Source organism: Molothrus aeneus, chromosome 8, assembly GCF_037042795.1.
Source record: "Molothrus aeneus isolate 106 chromosome 8, BPBGC_Maene_1.0, whole genome shotgun sequence".
Classification (NCBI taxonomy): Eukaryota; Metazoa; Chordata; class Aves; order Passeriformes; family Icteridae; genus Molothrus; species Molothrus aeneus.
The window spans coordinates 31,970,561-31,997,053 of NC_089653.1; the positions used below are offsets into that span (position 1 = coordinate 31,970,561).

General features: G+C 49.9%; 3 protein-coding genes across 5 annotated transcripts; all 3 read left to right on the forward strand.

Annotated features, from left to right (window-relative positions):
• The first annotated feature begins 987 nt into the window (after positions 1-987).
• On the forward strand, positions 988-3,797 carry HMX3 (H6 family homeobox 3). The gene is made up of 2 exons (XM_066554329.1): positions 988-1,386; positions 1,631-3,797. The coding sequence occupies exons 1-2, from the start codon at positions 1,071-1,073 to the stop codon at positions 2,236-2,238; spliced, it is 924 nt and encodes a 307-aa protein (XP_066410426.1). The 5' UTR covers positions 988-1,070; the 3' UTR covers positions 2,239-3,797.
• Positions 3,798-10,469: 6,672 nt separating this feature from the next.
• HMX2 (H6 family homeobox 2) lies at positions 10,470-12,557 on the forward strand. Its single transcript, XM_066554782.1, has 2 exons — positions 10,470-10,989; positions 11,713-12,557. Exons 1-2 carry the CDS (start codon positions 10,710-10,712, stop codon positions 12,258-12,260), a joined length of 828 nt encoding a protein of 275 aa, XP_066410879.1. The 5' UTR covers positions 10,470-10,709; the 3' UTR covers positions 12,261-12,557.
• A 985-nt stretch (positions 12,558-13,542) lies between these two features.
• Positions 13,543-25,887, forward strand: BUB3 (BUB3 mitotic checkpoint protein). 3 transcript variants are annotated; one of them, XM_066554536.1, is made up of 9 exons: positions 13,543-13,596; positions 13,817-13,933; positions 16,092-16,286; positions 16,806-16,875; positions 17,874-18,025; positions 20,768-20,926; positions 22,226-22,403; positions 23,334-23,550; positions 25,541-25,887. In XM_066554536.1, the coding sequence occupies exons 2-9, from the start codon at positions 13,925-13,927 to the stop codon at positions 25,548-25,550; spliced, it is 990 nt and encodes a 329-aa protein (XP_066410633.1). In that variant the 5' UTR covers positions 13,543-13,596; positions 13,817-13,924; the 3' UTR covers positions 25,551-25,887. The 3 variants fall into 3 exon arrangements, with proteins under 3 accessions (XP_066410633.1, XP_066410635.1, XP_066410634.1); XM_066554538.1 differs by lacking the exon at positions 25,541-25,887 and having other exon boundaries at positions 23,334-23,554; XM_066554537.1 differs by lacking the exon at positions 13,543-13,596 and having other exon boundaries at positions 13,696-13,933.
• Positions 25,888-26,493: the final 606 nt, after the last annotated feature.

Below are 26,493 nucleotides of genomic sequence, written 5' to 3' on the forward strand. Positions count from 1 at the left end.
ATCCCAGGAGCGCCCGGAGCTCGAAGCCCAGGAGCAGGGCAGGAACGAATCCCGCCGCTTGTGCCCTGATCCCACGAGCGGCGGGCTCGGGTCGCGCCCGTTGTCGCCCCTCCGCCGCGGGCTCGACGTGTCCCGGCGGCCCCGAGGAAGCGGCAGGGCTGCCCGCGGTGCGGAGGGCACCGGCCCCGTCGGGGCAGAGCTCTCCCGCCGCCCCGCAGCCCCCGCCCCGCAGCCGGCCGCCGAGTCGTTTCTGCCCCGCGGCGGAACGGAGCGGAACGGAGCGCAGCGCAGCCAGAGGCTGCCCGGTGCCCGCTCTCCCGGCGGGGCCCGGCCCGGCCCGCTCCCCCCCCTCGGCCGCGGGCGGCTTTTGTTCCCGGCGGCGCGGGGCGGGGGCGCGGGGGGCGGCGCGGCGGGGCGGGGGCGGTTTTGAGGCAGGAGCGGCGCGGCCCGTGCCATTCGCCTGCCGCCGCTCCCGCCGCGCTCCGCCGAGCCGCTCCCTTTGTGCCGCCGGCCCGGCCCCGCTCGCTGCCTAATTGGACTCCGTAAACGCCACGGACGGACGGACGGACGGACGGGCGGGCGGGCGGGCGGTCGCCGCCTCCGGGCACGGCGGCGCGTCGGGCGGGGGGGCCGGGGCCGCGGCGGCTGCGAGCCGGGGCTGCGCGGAGCCCTCTCCTCCCGCCGCCTGCCGCCTGATCCCATTCGCCTTTGTGCGTGCCCAATCGCCGCGTGCTCCCCGCGCGGAACGGGGATGACATTTTGATTTCATCATTAGCATCCGGCGTCAGGTTGACGCAGCAGCAGCGGCGGCGGCGGCGGCGGCGGCGGCGGCAGCGACGACCCCGGCTCTCCGCCTGCCCGCAGCAGCGCCCCGGTGCCGCGGGCTGCGCGGGTCCCCCCGGCCCCCCGCCCTGCCGCCCCCCCATGCCAGGGGCCCCCGGCCGGCCCCGCCGCCGCGCTCCCACGCCGCCCCGCCGCGCCTGTCCCCCGCGCCGCCGGGAGCCGCCACCTGCGCGCCGGGCGCGGGCTGCGGGGGCAGCGGCGGCCAGGAGCCGGGCGGGCAGCGGAGGATGCCGGAGACCGGGCAGGAGCCACCCAGCGCCCCTCCGCCTCCCCCCAAGGAGTCCTTCTACATCAAGAACCTGCTCAACGGCGGCCCCCCCAAGGCGCCCCCCAAGCAGCCGCGGGCGCTGTTCGCCCCCTCGGGCAAGGCGGCGGTGGACGGCGCCGGCTTCGCCCTCTCGCAGGTGGGCGACCTCGCCTTTCCCCGCTTCGAGATCCCGGCGCCGCGCTTCGCCCTGAGCGCCCACTGCCTGGAGCGCGCCCAGACCTGGTGGTACCCCTACGCCCTGACGCCGGCCGGAGCCCACCTGCCCCGCACGGAAGGTACCGCTCCCCACAACTTCCATCGCTCCTTCCTTCCCTCCGTCCCTCCCCGGCGGAGCGGCGGCCGCGGGGCCCGGGGGCGGCGGGGCGGGCGGGGGGTGAAGCCGGCGCTGGGGCGGCGCGGGGATCCGGCCGGCTCGTCCCGTTCCCCCCGACGGGACGCGGGGCCTGGGCGGGTGAAGGTGTCTCTTTGTGTCCCTCATGTCCCCCCTCTTCACGCCCCGCTTCGTCCTTCCCCATCCAGCCGCAGAGAAATCCCTGCTGAGGGACTCGTCCCCCGCCTCGGGCACCGACCGGGACTCCCCGGAGCCGCTGCTGAAGGCGGAGGGGGAGCAGAAGGAGCTGGACTCCAAGAGCCCCGACGAGATCGTCCTGGAGGAGAGCGACTCGGAGGAGGCGAAGAAGGAGGGAGGCGCGGAGGACTGGAAGAAGCGGGAGGAGAGCCCCGAGAAGAAGCCGTGCCGCAAGAAGAAGACGCGCACGGTGTTCAGCCGCTCGCAGGTCTTCCAGCTGGAGTCCACCTTCGACATGAAGCGCTACCTGAGCAGCTCCGAGCGCGCCGGCCTGGCCGCCTCGCTGCACCTGACAGAGACCCAGGTGAAGATTTGGTTCCAGAACCGCCGCAACAAGTGGAAGCGGCAGCTGGCGGCCGAGCTGGAGGCGGCCAACCTGAGCCACGCGGCCGCGCAGCGCATCGTGCGCGTCCCCATCCTCTACCACGAGAACTCGGGCGCGGAGGGGGGCGCGGGGGGCGGCGGAGCCCCCGGCACGCAGCCCCTGCTCACCTTCCCTCACCCCGTCTATTACTCGCACCCCGTGGTCACCTCCGTGCCGCTGCTGCGGCCCGTCTGAGCCCGGCCGCCGCTGCGCGGAGGGGCGCGGAGAGGCGCGCAAGGCACCCGGCCGCTTGTAAGTACTGCAGCCCCCCGTGCGAGGCACCCGGCCCGCGTCTGCGGAGCGCGGGGGACACGAGTGCGGGGCTGGGGGGACCCCTCGGCGGGTGGTGGTAGGAGGAAAGTCGCGGAAATTTAGGAGGAAAACAAAAAAAAGCAAAAAAAAAAAAAAAAAAAACCAAAAAAGAAAAAAAAAAAGGAAATAAAAATGTGTGGGGGGAGGGAAACGAAAATGAGGAAAATGAAAGCAGGGACTTGTAGAGAACCCTGGAGATGTCACACCTTTTGTAAACGTGGATGAAAACCGCGATGGTCTCTCTCTCTCTCTCTCTCTCTGTGGCTTTAGTTTTATTTTTGTAAAAAAAAAAAAAAAAGAAAGAAAAAGAAAAAAAAAAAAGAAAAAATAAAAAAGTGGGGGAAAAAAGGATAGTAATAAAATAAAACGAATGGTCCCAGGCCACTCCTCGAGATTTGCCAAACGCTAACGGGAAGCTGAGTTTCTGTTCCTTTCGGATCTCTCCTTCTGCCTCCAAATAATTGTTCAGGCTCCTGATCCTGTCGTGACTCAAACTTCATCGACCACGGCTTTTCATTTAAGCAGACCTTTGCCTCTTTGCTTGCCCACGTTTTGTACCTTTCGGTTTCTGCCATGAGACTTTCACGAGCAAGAAATACAGCCTCAAAGTGAACGGTTAAATACACTCACACGCTTTGAGTGACCCTTATTTATTATCGTTTACTTAGACATTTTTAATTCTTGTTTATAATTCTTGTTTTCCTAGTTGTCGGGTTGTTTCGGGTTTTTTTCCTTGTAAAGTAATTTCGGTATCTGGGGGGGGGGAAAAATCTGTGCCCTTTTGCTTTCTTTTGTAATACTAATTATTATTATTATTATTATTATTATTAATATTATTGTACTTTTGAACTGTGCAATATTGTACGACGATTCTTAAAGCACTGCTTTTATTTGAATGGTGAGGAAAGGGTTTTTAGCATTGTAAAGTTGCGTTTCTTCATGTTGTGCAAAATGAAATAAAAAAGAATTAAAAGCGAAGGAAAGTGAGAAGAGAGGAGCAGGGCATGGGAATTAGCATCGGCCCGGCTTGTGCGAATAAATAAGGGAGATTCGGTGAGCTGGGCGCTTTAAGTGAAGGACAATCAACTTTAGGGTAATTTTAATTTATTTGATATGATGTACAGTTTTCTTCTAAAGTCCATTGAGTATGTGGATTTTAATAGGCAGAAATCAAGTGAGGAGTGGACACCTCTAGTCTCTCTCTGTCTTAGTGTCTGCTCACCTGTTGTCTGACAATTGTTTGCTGTCTTCCCAAGGGTTTGGGTTGGTTGGTTTCTTTTCTTTGTTCGATTTTAAATTTTGTTTTCCAATTTCGGTTGTACCCTCTGCCCTCTCGCTTTCTGTTAGGGATCGGTCCTATTTTTAAAACAGCCTATATTGTTATAAACTTAATGTTGTGGTGCAAAAAAAAAAAAAAAATCAATAAAACCCGTTCCTTATCATTTTTAAAGTGTGGTTTCGGGCGAAAAAAAAAATTTAAAAAAGCAGATAAATGAACAACAACGTAGGAGGGGAAAATGTAGAAACAGCGAAACAAACAACCCAAGGGTTGCGTGTGAGCTCCGGGGCTGCGGGCAGGGCATGGAGCCGATCCCGCCGGGGTTCCCTCCTTGGAGCGGGGATGCAGAGGGAAGGGGACGGGCAGAGGGAAGGGGATGGGCAGCTGGTGCCCGGCTCACCCCGAGCGGGGGTCGCAGGGGTGGGAGGGGGCAGCGGGGGGGTCCCTGCCCACGGGAGCGCCGCCTCCCTCGCCGAGGGCTTCCCCCGAACTCCTGCCGCCCCTTCCCCTGCGCCCCCCGGTGCTGCCCCTGCCTCCCCGCGCCCCCTCCTCCGCCGGGGCTGCCGCAGGGTGTCCGAGCCCTGTGCCCACGGCCGGGGCCGTCACGCGTGTTCGAAGGCCCGGCAGGGTTTATTTGGAGATAGGATCGCCCTCCGCTTGCCGCAGATTGGGCCGAATCGACGTGTTGATAGCGCCGAGGGCAGGATTTGGGGCCAAAGAAATCAAAATAAAACTCAGCCTTGCGAAAAGATAATCCCGCGGTTTCTTTTCGTTTGGGATAAAAACCCTGGCAATGGGTCGTAAATGAAAAATAAACAGAGTTTCGGGGTCAAAATGCGGTGCTGGCTGTGTCGCCTACAAACAGAGCGATGCCTTTGCTGTTTGCAGTACCAACTTTGGGACAAGTCGCTTGCAGCCCATTAAAAATATTGTTGTCATAGTAAATACGTCTTTCCATTTTACAGCGCGGCAGCACGATGTTATCAAACGGCAAGGAAAAAAAGCTCATTTATTTCTGGTCAGTGCTCAGAAAACGATTCCGGACCCTCCTGGCCCTTTCCCAGCAGAGGAAGGAGCCGATGGAACCAGCGCGGCCCCGGCCCCGCTGCGCGGCCTTTGCGCGGGTGCGGGCAGCGGGCAGCGGCTCCCCGTGCCCGTCCCGGGACTGTCAGGGGCATTTCCCGGGGGAACCATGATCTTGGTGGGGTTGATGAGACTCGGCAGGATTTTTTTTTTTTTTTTAATTAAGGACATCAAAAACAAAAAACAAAAAAAAAAAAAAAAAAAGGAAACGAAGCATTCTAAGCAGATCCCAGCTTTTCTGCTTCCCGCTGCCTTTGCACACGGCGGGATCGACAGCAGGCGGATGCTGTGAAAGCTGGCGGTGAAGCTGGGCCGTGGGCCGAGGGTCGGTGAGCCCGGTTCGCTGCCCCCCGAGCCGCCCCTCTCCCGCCGCCGCAGTTCCCCGCAGCCCGGCCGGAGCGGGATGCTCCTTTCCGTTCGCATCCGCAGCGAGCCCAGCCCGCCGCTCAGGCTTTTCTCAAGCCTTCAGGAGGTGTCCCCAAACTCCATCCTATCCCTCAAGGATCCAGCGAAACGCGAAGCGAAGGGTTCCGTTTCTCCCTTCGAGGAGAAGGAGCGAGGGCTCCGCCAGCCCCGGCGCTCCCCGCTGCGCTGCGCCGCTCCCGGGCGGGGAGCGCCAGCCTGGAGCGGGACAGGAGCGGGACAGGCTGCCAAGGGAGCCCCCATCCCCTCCTCCCGCACTTTTGGCCCTGCTTAAAGTTTCTGGAGATCCCGCATCACTCTGGGATGGAGTGAAAGCAATCGTTTTGAGTGGTGGAAGGAAAATCAGGAAAATCATCTTTACAGAAACAAAAACTCTCCGTCGGGGAGGTGGGGGCGATTCAAAGAAAGTTGCTTCGATCTTCTCGGCTGTTGGCAACTCCGCGACCGGCAAATCTCTGCCTTTGTTTGCAATTCGAGAGATAACGCGGTTCTTCTCGGCCACTGTTTTGAGCAGGGCTGAACAGAACTAGCTCGCCTGTTTGTGGTCGAAACACACATGTATTTCTTTTATTTGGTAGTAAATAGGGGGTTGCTGTGTATAGCAAACAGCGCGGGGAAAGATATAAACTTCCCGGCCACCAGATTTGGGGATTCAGAGGAGTTTTGCCTTGCGGAGGGCTGCGGTGGGGAGCGGTCCGGCCCCTTCAGCAGCCGCACGCTCCCGGCGACCCACGTTGGGAGGTTGGTATTTTTAATCCTAATTATTATTGATAATTTCTTTTTTTTTTAGCCGAGTGTTTTCAAATTTTCTGGTACAGGTCGGTGGGAAATGTTTGATTCTGCTGTCGGTGTCTGCGACGTGCAGAACGGGCGGCAGAGGTGGGGACACGCGGAGCCGCTCCGAGGGAATAGTCCCGCTTTAAAACAGCGGTGGAAAACCCTGTGGGTTTGGGTTTCAGGGTTTTTTTTTTTCCAAATATGCTGCAAGTGTCTCTGTAATAATCACTTTACTCTATCGACTTGGCATAGTGTGCTAACGGAATGAGAAGACCATTAAGAGCATTAACAGATTGGTACAGCATAATGCTTCAGTTCATATTGATCGTAAAACGTCTGTAAAATATTGTTTCAAATGAATCTATTGTTCCTGCGCTCTTTCGACGGTGTTCATGACCTTGGTTTGTTCTCCCGCATCCAAATTATTCTCTCGCCGCTCCCATATGATTGGGGACCGGCCACTGGGACCTGTCGCCGCCGTCCCCGCGGACCTTCACCTACCCGAAAGCGTGGTTTGAGGGGTCAGAATCCCCTCAAAAATAAGAAAAAATTAGGAAACGTTTATGTAGGAGGGAAGGGAGCAGTGTGAGTGTGCCCTGCGTGCGGGGAGCGGCTCGCCCGAGCCTCCCTGCGCTGCGCTCCGCACCGGGTGCGGCCGCCGAGATAAAACCTCTCCCGGGATCACAGCCCCGGGAAGCCTCCAGAGTTGCCCAGCGGAGACTTCTGAAGCTGTTTAGATGAATACCAAGTGGAAGGGGACGCGGATCCCGCGGGCAGCCCCCACCCCACATCCCGCGGGGGGACCGCGGGGAGCGCAGCCCGCGCCCGGGGCCTTCGGTGGCTCTGCCGAGCTGCTCGTGCATATTTTACCGCCCAAATCAGCCAATCCCTCCCGATCAGAGCCATGCCTCGCATTTCAAACTCCGCGGCCCCGCTCCCCGCCGGGCTGGAAGGGGCCGAGGGGCCGCTGTCCCCCCGCGGGGACACGCGTGTCGCCCAGGCGGAGCGCGGAGCGGCCCCGCCGGTCACTCCCGCGGGCGTGGGAAGCGGCCGCTGGACGGGAATGAAACCCCCGCTTCCCTCAGGTTTGGTCACCTGGTCTCGGCTCTCCTGAGCTCCGATATTTTAAATAAATATAAAGAATCTCTTGCTCTCCCCAGCTCTATTCGCCTTCATGATAGAGTGGAACCATCAGATTTTCATCAAAGTTCTATTAAGTGAAACATAGGTTGCAGGGCACCCTCTGATTGAAACAGTTTAAATTTTAATTGTGTTTTTAATTTGACATATAGTTGCAGAAAGGAATGACACTACAACGCCAAGGGGCGGTCGATTTTCTTAATTTCTCCCAGAGGAATTGATGAGTCTATCAGGCCACTAGATTGGAAACACATTAAAGCTCTCTGGTTAGGTTGTTAATTGGAACTTGATGGATAGGGGGCCTTGGATAGGCTATGCTGATCCAATCTTCATGACTTTCTGTTTTCCAATAAATTACACGATTCATTTTCCAGCCACAGATTACATAAATTGTACACCTCTAGGGCTCTCTTTTTCAAATAGGGAGCCCTTTTCCCCAAAAGCCTATTGCGAGATGTCATTTGCGCCAAAAAACGAGCAGCAGAGGCTCTTGAATGAAAATCGAAACATAATCAACGTTTATACTTAGAAAATTTATTGAGATCATTTTCTCTGGTATTTCCTTATTTTAAAGTTTGGACGCGCCATATATCATAATCCACACGTGTAAAGGGGACTGTGTTTAATATTTATCGAAGCTTGATTCCAAGATCAAACTTGTTTATGACTTCATCTGTCATTTCAGAGGGAACCTTCTCCCGATATTACGGCCGCTCAACAAGCCTATTTTCCGAGTGCTGCAAAAGCAGCGGAGATCAATTTTTATTAGGCTCCCTTTGAAAGCTTGCTCAGGGCCACTTTAATATCGAGCATTGTAATAATCTGGAGATCTAAACTTTAAGCGTTCGCTCTGTCTTTCAAAGTTTATCTTTGCCGCGGCGTTTGATCATCGTTGCCCCGACGGGACGGGCGGCGGGGCGGGAGCGGGGGGAGCGGCCAGCTGCGGGTCACCCCCTCGCAAAACCCTTCCCGCGGCCCGCAGCCCCTGCCCTGATGAATATTTGATCAGATGATAATGAGAGCGCGGCTGGGCCGCTCCGACCCCGCCGTTCCTCCCTTCCTGACAGCGGCATCCCGCAGAACCCGCTTGGCTTCCCTCCCTCCCGAGCGGAGCGGCCGCTTCCCAAGTTTCGCTTAAATACTCATTTTTGAGAATTTTTTTACTCATTTTGGGAAACTCTGGAGGTTTTCTGGCTGTGGCCGAGCTGCCCGCAGCGCTTCTCCCTCCCGGCCCGCCCAGCATCCAAACTCCGGAGCGTCCCCTCGGCCCGGCCGCCGCCCCTCGTGCGGCTCCCACGGGCTCGACCCGCTCCGTGGGGAACGGAGGGCAGTGCCAGGGCCACGCTGTGCCAGGGCCACGCTGTGCCGGTGGCATTCGAAGGGACGGAGCTGCCGTGGGTGGCAGCTGGAGGCCAGCGGTGCCACCGAAGTGTCACGTCGGGGGTGCGGGAGGAGCGGGGTGTCCCCTCTGTCGCCTTCCCTCCCTGCTCCGGGCCCGTCCCCGCGCAGGATCCGAGGGATGGCAGCTCCCAGGGGCTCTCCCAGCTCGGGCAGCTCCCCCGGACGGCTTTTGGCCCGCTCCCCGCCCCGGGAGGGGTGTGGGGTCTGGGTGCGGGGCCAGCCGGGGCGGCAGAGCGGGATGAAGGACGATTTCTTAAATTGTATTTCAGTGCGGGGTCTTTCCGGGTTAATGAGCTGACATCATGATTAAAGCTGACCATTTGTAATGTGTCGCGACCCTGTTGAAAAGCACTGAAAAGGTTAATGTGGTAAAACAGGACAGCACCTGCCCCTCAGAGGGAGAGGAGGAGCTGGAACACTTTTCCTAATCAATTAGTCCATTAATGAGTCTATCAAGTAGTTAAGTAGTTAAAGATTATGCCGCTGGTCTGGGTAACAGTCGTCATCTCGCTATACCTAATTATATTATAAGTACTTTATTCAATATACCGGACATAATATGGTGACTCGGAGTTAATGAAAATGTCATTTTAAAACGTCTTGACATTTGTCTCTATTGATTTGTATATTTCCATCTCATTCTTTGCTTTCCCCTATTTGATTTTTCTTTTTTTTTTTTTTTTTTTTTTTAATTTTTGGAGGAGAGGGGGGGCTATATTTCTGTAGAGAGGGAATCGACAGCTGGAGCTCGCAGAGACCCCGGCCCCACCCCGCTCGGGCAAGCCGGGGTTAAAAACCCGGTGCCACGGCCCCTGCCAAGGCCAAGGATATTGCACCTGGACATGGATGCGACCAAACCCTCCAGGATTTCCCATCTGCAGCAGCGCTTCCCACTCGCTCCCCTCCGCGGGAGCCTCAGGGGGGCTGCAGCAGCCCGGCCGGGAGCGGCGGGGTCGGGGACAGCCCGACCCACGGACACGCGGGTGTCCGCAGGGGAGGAGGGCTCAGGGAGGGAGTTCATCCCTGCGGAGCGGAGGCAGCGGGAAACGGAGGCGGAGAGGGCGGCAGGGTCTGCCCGGGGCTGGGGTCGTGGGGCAATTCAGGGACAAGGTTGGTGCTTTGCACACCGGCCCCGTTACCGGCGCTCCCTCCTGAGCCTTCCCGGGGCGATGCCACGGCGGTGGGAAGGAGGGCCCAGCTCCCGGTGCCAGGCAGCCGTCGGGGCTCGGTCTCCAGCGGGTACCTCCGGGGAAAGGGGCTCCAGGCCCCGAACCCGCGGCCTGGGGAGCCTCTGGGGCTCCCAGCTGCAGCTCCGTCTGCGCTAAGGAAGGCGCTGGGTCCTGGCGGGGTCCTTGCCCTCAGCCCCGCGTTCCCTTTGGGACAGGCGGGACACAGCAGCTGCCTCCTGCGGGTTTCCCTTCCGAGGGCAGGAGATGCGGCGGCTGTGATTTATACCCAGCCCGAGGGGAAGAGCCCCTGAGTGCTGACAAAGTTTATTTGGAAACGCAGCGGCACGTACCCTCCCTCCCTGCTCCCCACGGCTTCCAGGCGCTGGGATCAAAACGCGGGAGCCATTTCTTGGGACATTTATCACCGGCTGCAGCACAGCAGCGCAAATCCCGGATTCTGGAAGGTTTCCCAGCGCTGCCGAGTAGGCAACACACACACCGTGACAGTTTTTCCCTAGTTTAATGAGGAGCAGGGTAAAGATGCCCGGATTTGCACAAGGTGTTTATCCCGCCACCCCCGCCCCCGGCCGGCATGAGCCATTCAGCCCACGTCGCTGCCGCCCACTCGAGGCGGAGGGCAGGAGGGCTGGCGGGCGGCCAGCAGCCCTCCTCCGGGGCCGCGGGGTCAGCCTAGCCCCCGGGGACGGCGGCGAGTCCCCGGCGGGGGTTCCCCCCTCCGGCTCCGCCGCATCCCCCCCCCCCCCACTCCCCCGTGCCTCCCCATTCCCGGAGCCCGCGGCTTTCCAAACTTTCCGTGTCCGCCGCCGCCGTGATTGGCGCGGCGGAGGCCACCTCCATGCAAATGAAGCCCCGCCGCCCGCCGCCCGCAGATCAATAGGGACGCGGGGGAAGGAGCATGCATTCCGCCTGGCTCGGCGCGGGGAGAGCCGGCCGCCGCACGCCCCCAGCGCCCCCCGAAATAGCCCCCACCGACGGCTCCCCGCAGGCTGCCGGGGCACCCCCCTCCCGCGCAGCCCCTCTAAAGCGACAGCTTCCCTCCTCTGCTTTCTTATGAACCCAGGATGAGCAGCAAAGAAGAGCCGAGCAAGTGCTGTCCGGCGGCTGCTACCATCTCCAGTTTCACCATCCAGTCCATCCTGGGCAGCGGCAGCGCCGAGCCCCCCCGGGAAGCCGGAGACAGAGCGCCCGCCTGGTCCGCCCGCGCCCGGACCCTCTCCCTGTCCTCGGAGGACGAGGAGCCGGAGGAGAGCTGGAAGCACCGCGGCTGCTTCTGCCCCGAGGCTCAGGGCCCCGGCGAGGCGTGCCACAAGCACCAGCCCCCCCTCAGCTTCACCTGTCTCGGTGAGTAGCGCAGGGATGGGACGGGGCGGACGGGAAGGGCCGCGGGGGCCTCGGGAAGAGGGAGGCGTGGGCACGCCGCACCTGCTCTGCTCTCGGGGCACAGGGTGTTTGCGCCGTCCGTGGGTTAAGCGGGGAGGAAGGAACTCCAGGAAAAATGGGGCGGCTTTTAAAAAAAATCTTTTCCATCCCATCCGGCGTTGATTTCCCCGAGGGATGCGGTGCGATTGATAACGCTCGTTTTCTTAGATTCTGATTACAGCGCTCGGGCAGAGGGAAGAACGGTGTTCATTTATATATTTTTAAAGCATTATTTCTGAATAAACGGTCTGTGAAATGCCATGCTGTAAAGTAAAATTTGCCGGCTCGTGTCGGATAGGAAGCCTGGTACCAAGCTGCTATCACTCTGGCCCGCACACCCACCTGTCCGTCCGTCCATCCATCCATCCATCCATCCATCCATCCATCCATCCATCCATCCATCCATCCATCCATCCATCCATCCATCCATCCATCCATCCATCCATCCATCCAACAGGGGGACAGGGATACCCAGGAGGGGATGGCTTCCCCCGGCGTCGATTGTGTGTCCCCCCGGGAGCAGAGGCTCCGGGTGCCTGCCCGGGGTCTCGCCCCGGTGCTTTTTCCCTGCGGGCCGGGGGGCTCGGCCGTCGGGGGTCCCGGTGCTGGCCGCCGTGCGACCCCCGCGCTGTCGCTCTGTTGCAGGCAGCGCCAAGGGGAGCGGAGCGGCGGCGGCGGGCAGCGGGGAGAGGGGGCCCTTCCTCTCGCCCCCCCAGCAGGACTGTAAGGACGAGAAGGAAAAGCCGCTGGGACCCTCCTCGCCTTCCTGCGGGGAGCGGCAGCGCGACGGCGGGGACCGGCAGGCCGGCGCCGCCAAGAAGAAGACGCGCACGGTGTTCAGCCGCTCGCAGGTCTATCAGCTGGAGTCCACCTTCGACATGAAGCGCTACCTGAGCAGCTCGGAGCGGGCCTGCCTGGCCTCCAGCCTGCAGCTCACCGAGACCCAGGTGAAGACCTGGTTCCAGAACCGCAGGAACAAGTGGAAACGACAGCTCTCGGCCGAGCTGGAGGCGGCCAACATGGCCCACGCCTCGGCGCAGACTCTGGTGGGGATGCCGCTGGTGTTCAGAGACAATTCCCTCCTGCGAGTGCCGGTGCCCCGGTCCATCGCCTTCCCCGCCCCTCTCTACTACCCCGGCAGCAACCTCTCGGCCTTACCGCTCTACAACCTCTACAACAAGATCGACTACTGAGCCCCGCGCCCCCTGCCCCGTCGGGACCCGCACCGGGAGCGGGGCCGGGGCCGCCGCGGGGACTCCGTGCGGGGCTCTCGGGCCGCCCCCATGGAGGGGACACAGCACCGAAACTGATGGGAGGGACGGGCAAACGGAGAGCCCGGGGCGCCGGGGGCACCCCCGCTCTCCCCTCCTGCCATCCTGTCGCTCGAAAAGAAAAAAAAAAGAATTAATTAAAAAAAAGCGTTATTTCAGATCTGTAAATATTTTTAAAGAAAGTAAGAAAGAAAAAAAAATTAAAGAGTTTTAAGCCTCGTTTGTAAATTTGCCACCTCGGTCGCGTGTCCCCCGAGGGGGACCGGGGGTGCCCCGCAGCCGGGCCGGGAAGGGCCCGGGATCGATGCACGGGAGAGCCAAAACGACTCGTAACGCCGAGGGTTTGTTTTTTCCGGAATTTTTGCTCCTTATCTCGTTTCGTTTTGCTCCTTATCTCGTTCCCTGCAGGGAATCCCAGCCGGGCCTGCCCGTCCGCCCGTGCCGGGGGCTCGCTGCCCTTCTCCCGGCTGGGACATGAGGGGCATTTCCCGAAAAGTTTCGTTAAACGGGGACTTTTTTTTTCTGTTTTTCGGAGTGTTTCGGAGAAAGCCGCGGTGATGGGCTCGGTGCTACCGGGGGCTGGTCCCTGCTCTCCGCGGGCCGGGCTCGCACTGGGCATCCTCGACGGCTCCGCACGGGACACGGCCTCGATTGGGTCACTCCAGACCCGTAAATCCCACGGCAAGTGGCGATTAAACTGCGGCCACCGGCTCCGTGCCGAGTGCCGTGGCTGTAATAGCGACAGCAACGAGGACAGCGAAAAGCAAACCCCCGAAAACCAGAGAAATTAAATATCCGAAGGGATAAATAAGGCGTTTTTCCGTGCGGGGAAGGAGAACGCGCTGCCCGCGCTCCACAGCCGGTGTTTGAGCCGCAGCCCCGGGGCAGCGGCAGCCAGGCTGGGGAACACGGCCCCGCTCCGTCGCTCCGCCTTTCGGACTCTATTTTTAGGGGTAATAATTCGTATTTCGGGTTTTATCCCTTAGCACCGCTGGAGCCCAGCAGCAGCCTCTCTTTCCGTGCGGTTCTCCCGGGGGCACCTCCCGGGCCCCTCCGTTATCAGCCGGGCCGGGCCGGGGAGAAGGCACCGACCCCCTCACGCCGCCACTGCCGAGGCAGCGGCGAACTACAGCTCCCGGCATGCCCCGCGGCGGGCTCGCGGCGCACGTCGGGGACGCAGCGCCACGCGCGTTCGAACCGGCCAATCGCGGGGGGCGGGCGGCAGTGCGCGCGCGCGCGGGTGGCGGCAGCGGCTGAGGTGAGGCCGGGACTGGGACCGGGACCGGGACCAGGACCGGGAATTCGGGACTGGGGGTTCGGGACTGGGGGTTCGGGGTTGGGATTGAGGGTTTGGGGTTGGAAAGCCGGGACCCTGGGCACGGCCGAACCCTTCCTCCCGGCCGCGCGTTCGTTTCCCGGTGCGACGCCCTCCCTGCCTGGTTGCCAGGCCCTTCCCTCACTGTCTTCTCTCCCCGCAGCGTTTTCCTCATCCCGGCGCTCCTCACAGGACCGAGGCCTCGGCGCTGCCCTGACTCCGAAAGCTTTTCCTTGGCGGCCCGTGGAGCAGCGGGAGGAGCTCGTTCAGCATGAAAACGGTACTTTGAGTTTCGTGTTTTATGAATAAAAGCGCGGGAGGGGAGTGCGGAGGCTCTCACCGGAGCGTTCTGCTTTGTTCAGCTCCTCCGTCCACCGGAGTGGCACCTGTGCCAAGAGAAGCTATAAAAGCACAGGTTTCTTGCTTGCTCACTAAAAATTCTTTTTTTTTTTGTTTTTTTTTTTTTTCCCATTTTTTTGCCAAACTGAAACCCGTGGTTAACTCAGAATCTCCATTTCAGCAGCATGTGCTTGCTCTGTAATATTTAAAAGTTTTTTTTTCTCAACATTTTACCAGGACTTTATTGTTTGAAGTGGGCACAGAACTATGGTTTGGAATCCTGGTTATGTTTTTGTGAAAATGTGGAGCTCTGGGTCTGATTTTTTTTTTTTACCATGTGTAAGAGGCAGAATATGCTTAAATTCTGATATTATGAACATTGTTCTGGATTAAAAATATCTGTGGGACATCCTTCCAGGTTTCTTGTGTGAGTAGCTTTGCCTCCTGGAGTTGCTTTTGGGCTGGTCAATAACTTGTTCCAGGCCTCAAATAATACAGTAACTTGTGCCTCAAATCTCATGTTTTGTTTGAGTTTTCTGGTCTAAGTAAAAGCACAGTAACAAGCTGGTGCAATTTAATTTTCTCAGTTGTTCTGAATTCCTTTGGGTTTTGTGTCTCTGGACCTGCATCTGAAACATCCTCAGCAAGTGCTGATGAATTCCAAGTAACATTCCCATGGAAAGATGTGTGGCAGAACCTCAAGCCTCTCTTTTCCCAAGTGTTCCCAAAGCAGGGCTAAAAAAGGGGCTCAGAAAGAAGCTTCTCTACTATTAAAAGGTTTTTTCCCTTTCACTTCATGCTTCAGTAGCAGAAATAGCACTTTATTTTTACACAGTGGGTGGTTTTTTGTGTTTTTTTGAAGGGTGTCTTAGAGAGCAAAGCTCCCACTCAGGAAATCTCTCCAGTGTAGGAATGTGTGTTCCTCACTTTCTTACACAACCTGATGATTGTTTAGCTGCTGACAAGCACTGAACTGGAACCACTGTGCCCTAAATGTGCACCTTGCCCTTGGTTCATCTGCTCCTTGTCTCCTGATTTATTCTCAGAGGTGATTTATTCCTGATTTATGTTCTTACCTTTGCAGTTGTACATACAAATTCTGTAACAGTGTTACAGAAAATCTGAGTTAATTCACTGCTCTGCCCCTTTAGCAGAAGGTAAATGTGCTGAGAAGGCCTTGAGAAACCTTGAAAAGAGGCTGTGGTTGTTTTGTTGGTTGTTTTGTGGATGTGTAACCAGCACTTTTTTCTTTCAGAGTGTTTGTAAGGCCTGAACTGTTTTCCTGCTGAAATTTGCAGTTTGTAACTCCTGCTGTCCTTGGAAGGTTTCAGCAAACTGGTCCTGGATTGGGAGTGCTGCATTTGCCTTTAGAGTCACTGCTCTTTGAGTTGTTGATGTTTTTTCCTGGTCACATCCCAGTCCTGTGGTCACTCCACATTTCAGAACTTCACAAAACAAAAACTTTCCTTTCTTTACCTGCTCTTTGGTTTCTAAGAGAGAAGGAAAAACAATCTTAAAGCTTTTTGTTGCACATATTTCACAGCACTTGTGGAAACCTAAAGGTCTGAAAGTTGCACAGTGCCCAAAGCTACATAAAAGATGATGCAGTTGCAATTCTTGGGAATGTGTGGCAGTCATACCAATCCAGGAGCAAACCAACACTTTTGGGAGTTTTCAAATCCACTTTCTGCTAATACATGTTCTTTAAAGTATCTTCTTGATGTTCACAACAACTTATAAATACTTCAAAAATCACAGCCACACACTCATCAGAGTGAGGGAAATGCTTTTATAAGTAACAATATCTAATCTTATAGAATATAATAATGATCATAATATTTTTGTGTTGTTCATTTGTGTGGCATTTGATATTTAAAAGCTCTCTGTAGAGAAAGGCATTTATTGAGGTTTTGGACAGGGATTGGCATCTTGAATTTTAGAGTTGGAGAAATTTGGGTGTTCTGAACCTGTTCTGTGTAAAATCCAGTGAAGTTTTCAGGTCTGCTTTGGGCTGCCTTTTAGAGGGCTCAGTCTTGTTCCCTTGCTAGGCCTGTGTTCTTGTCGTCATTAAAATTGCATCTGTGCCTTATTGTCTGCAGATGACAGGATCAAACGAGTTCAAGCTCAACCAAACTCCAGATGATGGCATTTCATCAGTGAAGTTTAGTCCAAACACATCTCAGTTTCTGCTGGTTTCATCCTGGGACACAACTGTGCGGCTCTATGATGTCCCTGCCAACACCATGAGACTCAAATATCAGCATTCAGGAGCTGTCCTGGACTGTGCTTTTTATGTAAGTGTGGGAGGGCTTTTTAAATTATTAGTTTACAGCTCTAGAGTGCCCAAAGTATGAGAAATTGTCAGTCCCTGAAATTAAAGAGGGGGTCTACTTGTGCTTTTTTTCACTGAATGTTTTGTCATGTGGCTGATGCTGTCCTGTGGATCAACACTCAGGTTCTCAAATGGTATCTCCCTTCTAAATCAGTTTTAGCATTATCCTGCACCTAGATGGGACTTAGGTTGGCAGTCATTTAAAATAGGAAGAAATGGAAATTATTTGGTCTAGCCTGAATCTGCCTTTTTAAAATTTATTTTTGTTTTACTTCTAAACTAAAGAAATTTGTATCACTCAAAGCACCTAAACATTTTGTAAAGCTTCAGTCTGTTTACATCTGGGTCACACCTTAACATTTGTGTCTTAATTCCTATCTTCCCAAAACTCTTGAAAGTAAGTCCTGTGTCCTATGAGTTTAGGATGCTGGATGCAGAGCAGCCATGGAAATTTAATAAGGTAAATTTTATTGCTTTATAGGATCCTACCCATGCCTGGAGTGGGGGGCTGGATCAGCAACTGAAAATGCACGACTTAAACACGGACCAAGGTGAGCAGATTGAATTCTAAATGCTGTCAGCAGCTGAGCTTCAGATTTATGTACTTACATGCACAGAGTATTCTTCAGGTTCTTTAGCTGGGGGATATTGAAGTATCTGCAGAATAACCAGTGACCCTAATCAGGACCACCTAAAAACCTGGAAGAATTTGGCATTGCCAGAAGGTTTGGTGGCTGCTTGCAGGGTGCCTTGAATTGGTTTTCTGATGATAATACTGCCCTGCCATAGGCTACAGAGGCTCAGTTAGGGGGAAGTAGCCAAGCTGAACTAAAGCTGAGCATGTTGTTTTTCAGAGGTTTGTAGTTAGGATGTATTTAGAATGATCTTTCATGGCAGAGGATACATGGAGCTTTTGCTTTTGTCAAGCATGGCCTTGTATTACAGTTTTTTTCTAAGAAAACACTGCTTGAAAGTATCAGTTCCATTGCCTCATTGGTGCAAAATATGGAACTGGTTTGTCTCACTTTTTTGTGTATTTTTAGAGTGTTAAAGAGAAAAGCAGATTTCAACCACCTGCCAATAGCCAGGGCTTCACAAATCAGTGTGTGCAGTAATGGTACTAAAAAACTCAAATAATTCTGCCATGCCTGACTTCCTCCAAGTGTTTTAATATTTTTATTAAGGTGTAATAGTCATTGCTTTCTTTTGTCATATTATTGATGTACACAAGCTTAAGCTGCTTTCTGTGTTAGTGTGTTTGTCAGTGTGATGCCAGTTGATGCCTTATACCTGTAAAAATCTCAGTGACTGCCTAAAATTCTTTAATCCTAAGCTCAAGAGACATAAATTTAAATGTAACAATCCTGATCTTTGCAAAAGTTATGCTTCTGAAGGCTGAACTATTCTTGCAGGGACTTCTGGCATAGAAATGCACCTGTAGAATGTCAGGAAATGCTTGTGCTGCAGTTGTGTTCTTTTTTTATCCTTTATTTCGCACATTCTGTTTGTAATAAACAGTAAAATTACAAAATATTGTGTTTTCTTACAGAAAACCTTGTTGGTGCCCACGATGCTCCTATCAGGTGTGTGGAGTATTGCCCAGAAGTGAATGTCATGGTGACTGGCAGCTGGGATCAAACTGTCAAACTCTGGGATCCCAGAACTCCCTGCAATGCAGGAACCTTCTCCCAGCCTGAAAAGGTGAGTGCTGCACTCCAGGCGTTAAATAATGCACCCTGGGACTGGAACACCACCAGGACACTGCCTTGGGCTGAATTTGTGGAGCTGTAAGCTGAATTTGTGAAGCTTTGAGCTGAATTTCTGAAGTTATATTTAATGTTTTTTAAACTGGGTGGAAGTGTAGCATTTTACACGATTGGGATTCAGAATATATTGCTATTTTTGGTGAGAGCTTTGAGCTTTCCTCAGTGTTCCTCAATTCTTGGTGCTTGTGCTGGACCACTTTCTTAAAATTTAAAATAAATTTGAAGGCAAACCAAGCATCTTGGCTTCATTGTAAAATGCACAGTTGATTTCCTTAAATGTTAAGATTTTAAGTATATCAGACCCTGGCAGTCCTAAGGTCTGATTGTTTTGGAATGTGCACAGAAAAAATATCTCTGTAGGAGATCTTTTATGTTGCCTGAAACAATATTTTTGATTTTTACTTGTGTTCAAAAAATTGAACAGAATTGCTTGTTTTGTGATTTTCCTGTTTTGTATTAATGTCTAGTAAATTTGAATATTCCCCTAAAGCTGAAATCCTCTGAGATAATGGGAGACTCAGAGAAATAAGATAAAATGGAATGATATTTTCAGCTTTTTCTAATGGCCATATGATGTGTTAACTTCTCCTGCTGCTTACAGCAGTGTCACTGAAAGAATTAACAAAAATTCCTGTGTTTTTTTTTTTTTTTCACAGACTCCTAAACACAGGTTGGCTTGCTGGATAATTTTACATATGAGTTTTTATTTTTTTTGCCTGTACCTTTTAAAAATTTTATTTAGCTCTGTGACATCCTATTGTCAAGTCCTAATTATGAGCCATCATTACCCTCCCTTTGCCCCTAAACAGCTCTTACTTTTGTTCCAGCAGAGCTGGATCTACTTCTGGCCAGACCTTTGTGCAGAATAAAGTAATTGCATTATTTCTAGTTTTGATTTATAGATGTATGTAGCATGTAAAGAACTGTGATAAATTGCTGACAGAATATCATATAATGGACAGGCACAGTGAATCAAGCTGCTTATTGGTTCAGCAAGGTTCATTATGTCATTTTTTTAATGCTGCCTTTGATGAATGTGTACACCTACTCCACTGCATGACAACGGTTTCATTTGATTTATGGCTGTGTGGTGGAGAAAGAACACTCACTGTACAGGTGTGACATCAGTTTGTGAAGAAGATTTAAGATATTTGATGTTCTTTATGCCTTTGTTTCCTTATATGTACACAAACATATTTTATATAGTGTTTATGAATATTTCTGGACCGATTTTTACATCAATAACAAAAAACTATCCTGTTAAAATGTGTGACTACTATTGGCTCAAAGTTTTCATACCTTTTTTAGGAGTAATTGGGATCATCAGAAATTTTGGGCAACTCCTGTGTGAATATTTAAGACTTTTCCCATCTTAAAATCTCAGTCTTAGAGAGTTCAATAATCATGTTTTAGAGAAGAAAGTATGCTGGGTGGACGAGGATTGGTTAAAGAAAGCTTTTTTATCTGTATGTATACATACACACCTGTCTGCTTAGCTTTTTATTAGAAATTAACTTTTTGAAAATGTGTTTGTAGCAAATGAGGAGAAAACTTGTATGTGATGTTTCAGTGCAGTCTTACCAGAACCAAGCAGATTTGGGCTTCATCAGAGAACCACAAAGTGAAACCAAATGAAAGCATCCAAGCACATGCCAAAAGCAAACTGATTCCCTGTGGCAGGGTAGCAGATCTCTTACACTTCTAATTCCTCATCTCAGCAGTACCCAGGATCTGTTTGCTGTGTGTTTGGCTGCTTTTGATCACTGGGAAAAGCTCATTGCCATAGTTTGCTCTTTTTAGCAGCTCAGTGGCAGTGTAGGTAGCTGGATTCCATCTGCTTATGTATCGACAACTTGGAATTCATTCCATAGCACAGGCTTTTTTTGACTAAACATCTTCCCTTTTCCTTGTATTTTTGTTTTGTTGTTTTTTTGGTTTTTTTTTTTAACACATTACCAGATGAACTGCATCCCGAGCAATAGCTGGAAACAACAATTCATGAACTAAATATTTTCATATGAAATCTGATAAGCCAAAATTTCCCACTGAGCCATGTTTTGGGGTAGAGTTAAAATTCCAAGCCATTATCTTATTTTTTAAATATGTCAAGCATATTGCTTTCTTCAAATTCACTTTGTTTTATTAAAGTACACAAACTAATGTAATTTTTTTTAATGATCTCTTGGCAATCTATTTTATTAACATGAAGCTCAACCCAAAATATTCAGTTTATAAAGAAAAATACTTGCTTACCAGGTGGAGGAAAACAGAGAAGAAAATGTGTGATGTGGTTTTGTAGGACTAAATTGCAGGATCGTGAACTGACAGTGGGAATGCAAAACCAAGCCAAGATTAATTCCAATATCCAGCACTTCCCCTCCTGTTCCTTTGTATGGGTTTTTCTTTTGCCATTCATTTTGGTAAATTTAATGCCTGGAATAGTTTTTGAGCTTTTGAATGCTACATCAGGGTGTTCTCACTAACCAGCTGCACATTGCTGCTGCTTATCCCAAATTTGGGTTCTAAATGAAAGCTGAAGGGAATTCTGTCGCTGAGCATTCCATGGCAGATGTCACCAGTTGTGTTAGTGCTCATTGCTGACAGCTTATTCTGTCCAAAGAGCAGGGGGTTTCTAGGCTAATATCAGTGTTAAATCCTGTAAATATTCTTTTGGAAGGTCTACACCCTCTCTGTGTCTGGGGACAGGCTGATTGTGGGGACAGCAGGCCGGAGGGTGCTGGTGTGGGATTTGAGGAACATGGGATACGTTCAGCAGCGAAGGGAATCCAGCCTGAAATACCAGACCCGCTGCATCAGAGCATTCCCCAACAAACAGGTATGGCAGCAGTGGCAGCACTCTCATTTCTGCTCAATATTCTTCAGGAAAATGGGGCTTTATTTTCAAGTTCATTTTTCAGTGGGGGTGTGTTTTGTAATCAAACTTTGGAGGGGGGAGGCTTCCTGGGGTACATTAATTCTTTTAATGCAGCTTAGCAATGTTTGCTACTGACTTACCAGCATATTGTGTTTGTCAGATTTGTCAGCATTGTGATTCATTAAACAGGTTATTTCTAAAAAGGAGACATGTAATTAAAAAAAAAAAAACATCCTTCCCCTCCCCAGTTGCAGTAGAAGAGAGAAAGCCAGAATTGGTGGTTCCTAAGCAGCTTTTATGTATTGTAACCCAGGGTTCTTGAACAGTCTGTGAACAGGGGCAGGATTAAAACTGCATGAATGTCATTTATATGTTTTTCTTTTTTTTCTCTCTTGAGTCTGTGGCATGCACTGGCAGAACCCTGGATCCATTATCCAGGGGGAATTGTACAATTCAGGTGCTCCTGCAGCTGTTCTGTGCAAGTTAACGTGGTGTGTCTGTGGCATTTCTTTTTTCAAGGAAAGCAAGAAGATTGGCTTTCTCTGCCAAACTAATTTGTAAGGGAATTTTCCCCTGTACAGAGTGATAGTACAGGAATTGCAAGACCTAGTTACTTGTTCTTGAACTGGCATGAATGCTTTGTCCATTTTCAGTTCTAGTTATAGTAAAACAAGCTGATCTTCCAGATTGTATTGTATGATGGATTTTAAAGAGCCTTGTTACAGCTAGATATCATTGCAATCCTATTTCTGAAAAGATCTATTATGGACTTAACTCAAAAGTGATAATAAAAGCATCTCAGGTTGCTCCAAGTCAGGACTGTAATTAACTGGATAAGTGAACACAACTTGTAATCAAGTTTCACTGAAAATACTATTTCAGCTTGAGTGTTTAGTTGTTAGTATAAAGCTCTGAACTAATTTTAATGTAATGTAATTCTGGAACTAAATAGTCCTGTGAGTATCTCTCATATTTCAGATGTTTAGGCCTTGGGGGATAGGTGAGCAAATGCAAGGTATTCTTATCTCTTGAAATTTTTTTCCCCAAAGACAAGCTTGTTTTTCGACCTGCAGAAGTAATTACAAGTCTCATTGTCAGCTCTAAACTATGATGCAATGAGAATCTCTCTTAGAAAGCTTTTTTCTAAGCCTTACCACTTTGCTAGAATTTAGAAGGCTATGAAATAAAATTGTGTTGCCGTCTTTTCTCTAATTGTAGACTTCTAAAACATGTAGCTCCAATTTTTTTTTTTCTTGTTAGGGTTATGTTTTAAGCTCTATTGAAGGTCGTGTAGCTGTGGAATATTTGGATCCAAGCCCAGAAATCCAGAAGAAGAAATATGCATTCAAATGTCACCGTTTGAAGGAGAACAACATCGAGCAGATTTATCCAGTTAATGCCATTTCTTTCCATAATGTCCACAACACGTTTGCTACAGGTAAATACTCAATTCTTTGTAACACTTGCCTCAATTCCTTTAGTTTTGCTGTAAACAGATCAGCCTTTACTTCATTTGCCCTGACTTTTTAAGCATTTAAATTGTATTCATGCCATAAGCAGGGTTTTAAAATTATTTGATGTAGGGAGAATTCTTAACTCTTAATATTTTTTCCCCCAAACACAAGCTTGTGTTTGGACCTGCAGATGTGGCGGTGTTCACAGGAGTCCCAGGATGAGGGAAGAGATGAGAATCTTGACCCCATGTTTCACAAGGCTAATTTATTATTTTATGATATATATTATATTAAAAGAAAATGATATATTAAAACTAGTCTAAAAGAATAGAGGAGAGGATTTCATCAGAAGGCTTGCAAGGAATAGAAGAGAATGGAATGGAATCTTGTGACTGCTCACAGCCTCGACACACAGGTGGCTGGCATTGGTCATCAAGTAAAAACAATTTCACATGCTGGGTAAACAATTCTCCACATTCCAAAGCAGCAAAACATGGAGAAGCTGAAGCTTCTCAGCTTCTCAGGAGAAAAGATCCTAATGAAAGGATTTTTCATAAAGTATCTCCATGACATGCAGATGTAATTACAATTCTCACTGTCAGCTTCAGATGTAATCACAAATCTCACTGTCAGCTTAAAACTATGATGCAGTGAGAATGTCTCTTAGGAAATTTTTTTCTGCCTTACCACTTCCTTAGAATTTAGAGTGCTGTGAGATAAAACTGTATTGCAGTCTTTTCTCCAGTTAACTGCTTTAACAGGGAGTTTGGGAAATGCTCATTGTGCTCTTTACCGCATGAATCAACCCTCTGTTTTTCCTGACAAAGTAATTACGAGTAGTTGCCTTTTTCTTTTTCTCTTCAGTTTTATTCTTTCCCTCAATTATAACTTCTTTTTGGAACCCTGCCTGGCAGGCGGCTCGGACGGCTTTGTGAACATCTGGGACCCCTTCAACAAGAAGAGGCTGTGCCAGTTCCACCGTTACCCCACCAGCATCGCCTCGCTGGCCTTCAGCAACGACGGCACCACGCTGGCCATCGCCTCCTCCTACATGTACGAGATGGACGACATCGAGCACCCCGAGGACGGCATCTACATCCGCCAGGTCACCGACGCAGAGACAAAGCCCAAGTGAGTGTGCGCTTCACCTGCGCTTGAGGCTCTCCCGGCCTCCACCCCAAGATTTATTAATTTTCCTAAATTCATGCATAGTATTATTGATGGTAGGAGATAGCGCAGCTTGACAGTAGGGCTGGGTTTGATGGTATCGCCTTCGCCCAAGCTTTCAATATCCGTAGGTTGATAGACGGCTGATGGATAAAATTGTGCCTGGTTGTTTAGTGGGAGAAGAATGTCAAACTCTTATCCTCTTTCAATAGGTGCTATTATATGAAGCTGTAGAGTTATTGCGAGCTCATTGCTTCAGGAATTGAGTGAAGAATTCAAGAATAATTTATTGGAGTAAATGTTACCGTGTTTGGATATGTAAAACTTGGAATGAAGACAATCTGTCACACTGAGTGTGCACCCAGCTGTCAGAGTGAGCAGTGAATTTAGATTCTGTTCTAGGAAGGTTGTGTGAAATCAAGGGAAAGCTCTCTCAGTTCCTGCGTGTTGGAGTTTGCTGCAGCCCTTTGATAACACACTTCTCTGTCGTTGTTGCTGTCAAAGGGAGGCAAACTGATTGATGGAGGTAAAAATTCCTGTTCAGCTTGCTTTGGCATCAATGTTACATAGAAAAATTGCCATCCCAGTGCAGAATTGTGCTGCCCTTAATGATGGAGGCACAGGAGCAGTTGGCTTTATTTTCAAATTCCTGTGCTTTATCACTGCTAGGTTTTTTCTCTTCTAGTACTCAATCTGTCTTACACCTTATCAGGTTGTCTCCATTATTAAAAGTGGCTGTGAAAACAGATACATAAATGATCAAATTTTTTGAGTTTAAAACCTCAAGATCTTTTCCTCCACTCCCTTAAATGACTTGTCTGTTGCTTTGGAGCAGCTGTTTTATACCTAAAATGATAAGATATTTATTACTGTATAACTTCCACATCTCTCACTTGGAGATATTTGTTTTAAAGTAATTTTGATACTCCTAGAAAAGTAAAGCCAGAACTATTTGAGTATTTATTTCTGGGAGTTCCTCAAGTGGAAAAATCCAAATATGATAATTATTTTTTTAAAAAATCAGATTGTACTTGTTACATACATTTATGAGTTGATTTGTTTTGTTGTGTTTTTCAAAGTTGATACTTGCTGATGTTGGTTTTCTAATAGTAAGAATGACTTTCAGGGTTTTTTTATTCATTGCTAGTTAGAGTTGCTAATTCTGTAGATGCTTCATTCTGCTGTACAAGGAGGTTAATCTACAATTAAACAATATTTCCTCTTGGCCCTCCATTATTTTCTGAAACAGATGGTTCATCATTTCCTGGGCTGTTAAACACAGCAAGGTTAAGGTTAGACTCTTGGGAATCAGCTAGTTTGGAATCTTATTAGGCTGTAGAAGGAAAACTAATAAGAATACTCCTTAATATCATTTTGTGACTGTAAACAATTATTTATTAGCAAACAATTGATCCCAGAAGGGCAAATTGTTTGAGTCAGTAATGAGCTGAGAAAAGACAGAGCATATCTGTGTATTTGGAAAATAATTGTAACGTAATTGCAATGCATTTAGACAGGCATCTTTTTGGACCTGTTTCTATCTTTAAATGAATTTCTGAAAACATTAACGAGGTTTATATGCTTTTCTGACATTTACAAGTTGCTTGTGCCAACCTTAGGGCACTAAGAATGATGGGTATATTTTAGTGGTTCAGTAGTGTGAGTCATCTCTGGTTTATTCTAAAAATAAGTTACTTAGGACAGAAGACTAATGGCAGCTTCATAGGGATCTCTTTGCATGTTAATTTGAGTCACAGTGTTTCTGCACAATGCATTCTTAGTGCATCAAGATGGTGCCATGTTATATAAAGATCACTTTTTCATTGTTAAACTCCTTTATTCTGTGTCTTGGTACAAGTGAAAGCTGGCTTTCTGCTTTCCTAGGATGGTGAATGTTCTACCTGCTAATGATTGCTCTAAATATTCTTCCTAAAATAGAGTTTGTTTATTGCAGGTCCACTTAGACTACTGCTGCTACTCCTTCTCTACAAGAGATGCTCACCTGCTCCTAACAAGGCTCCACTGAAACAAGTGAAGTGAGAAGAACAATCTTTGTACTCCTCTTGTTTTTAATTAAGAAATGTTTGTTTGTTTGTTTATTGTAGTTTGTCTAAATCTGTCATTCCTTGCCTGCTTATAATGTTAGTGAAACTATTTTCTTTATCTGCTGTCTGGAGCTGAATTATTTCAGTCCTGTAGATAACCTTTTAAAAATGTAGATATTTTGTAGTATCTGATTATGAAAAATTCCACTGCTTTCTTATTTGTTCAATAAATATCTATAGATTTTTTGAAAATAAATACTTTGTGTAGTAGCCTTTACTGATTTTGAAACAAATGTTGAGACCAAGGAGTTATTGAGTTCTGGACCTTCCTGATGGAAAAATTTCTGAATCTTTAATCTTTTTCCAGTGAGATGAACTGGGAAATAAAAAGAATTTCTTTCTTTTGAGTGTTACCATTAAAAACTGTCTCACTCAATTCTGTTTGCAGAGCAAACTCAGACTGTTCTCCTGGTAGCTTGTATCAGGTGTTAGTGCTTAAATATTTATTTTACAGTGAATAGTAAGGAGGGACAGAAAATCTGAGGCTTGAGGAAGGTGATTGAGCTGGGGGTATTTTGGATTGGAGATTGGATTCATTCTTTGCTTCCAACTTCTTCTCTTCTATCAGTGCCTGTGTAGCCAGTGGGAGCACTTTATTACCTGTAGGAAAACAAACTTGCTGACAACAGGAATGGTACCAGATCGTTGCAGAGAAGGTGGTGATGGAGAGGAAACAGCTCTGTGTGTGCAGATATGTGACAAACTTGAGCTCTTACCAGGTAGACATGCTAAATGAGTTGTATATGGAATATTTTGTAGTTTGTCACGAGCTAGATGTGAATTCTTTGGTAATAGAAACTGG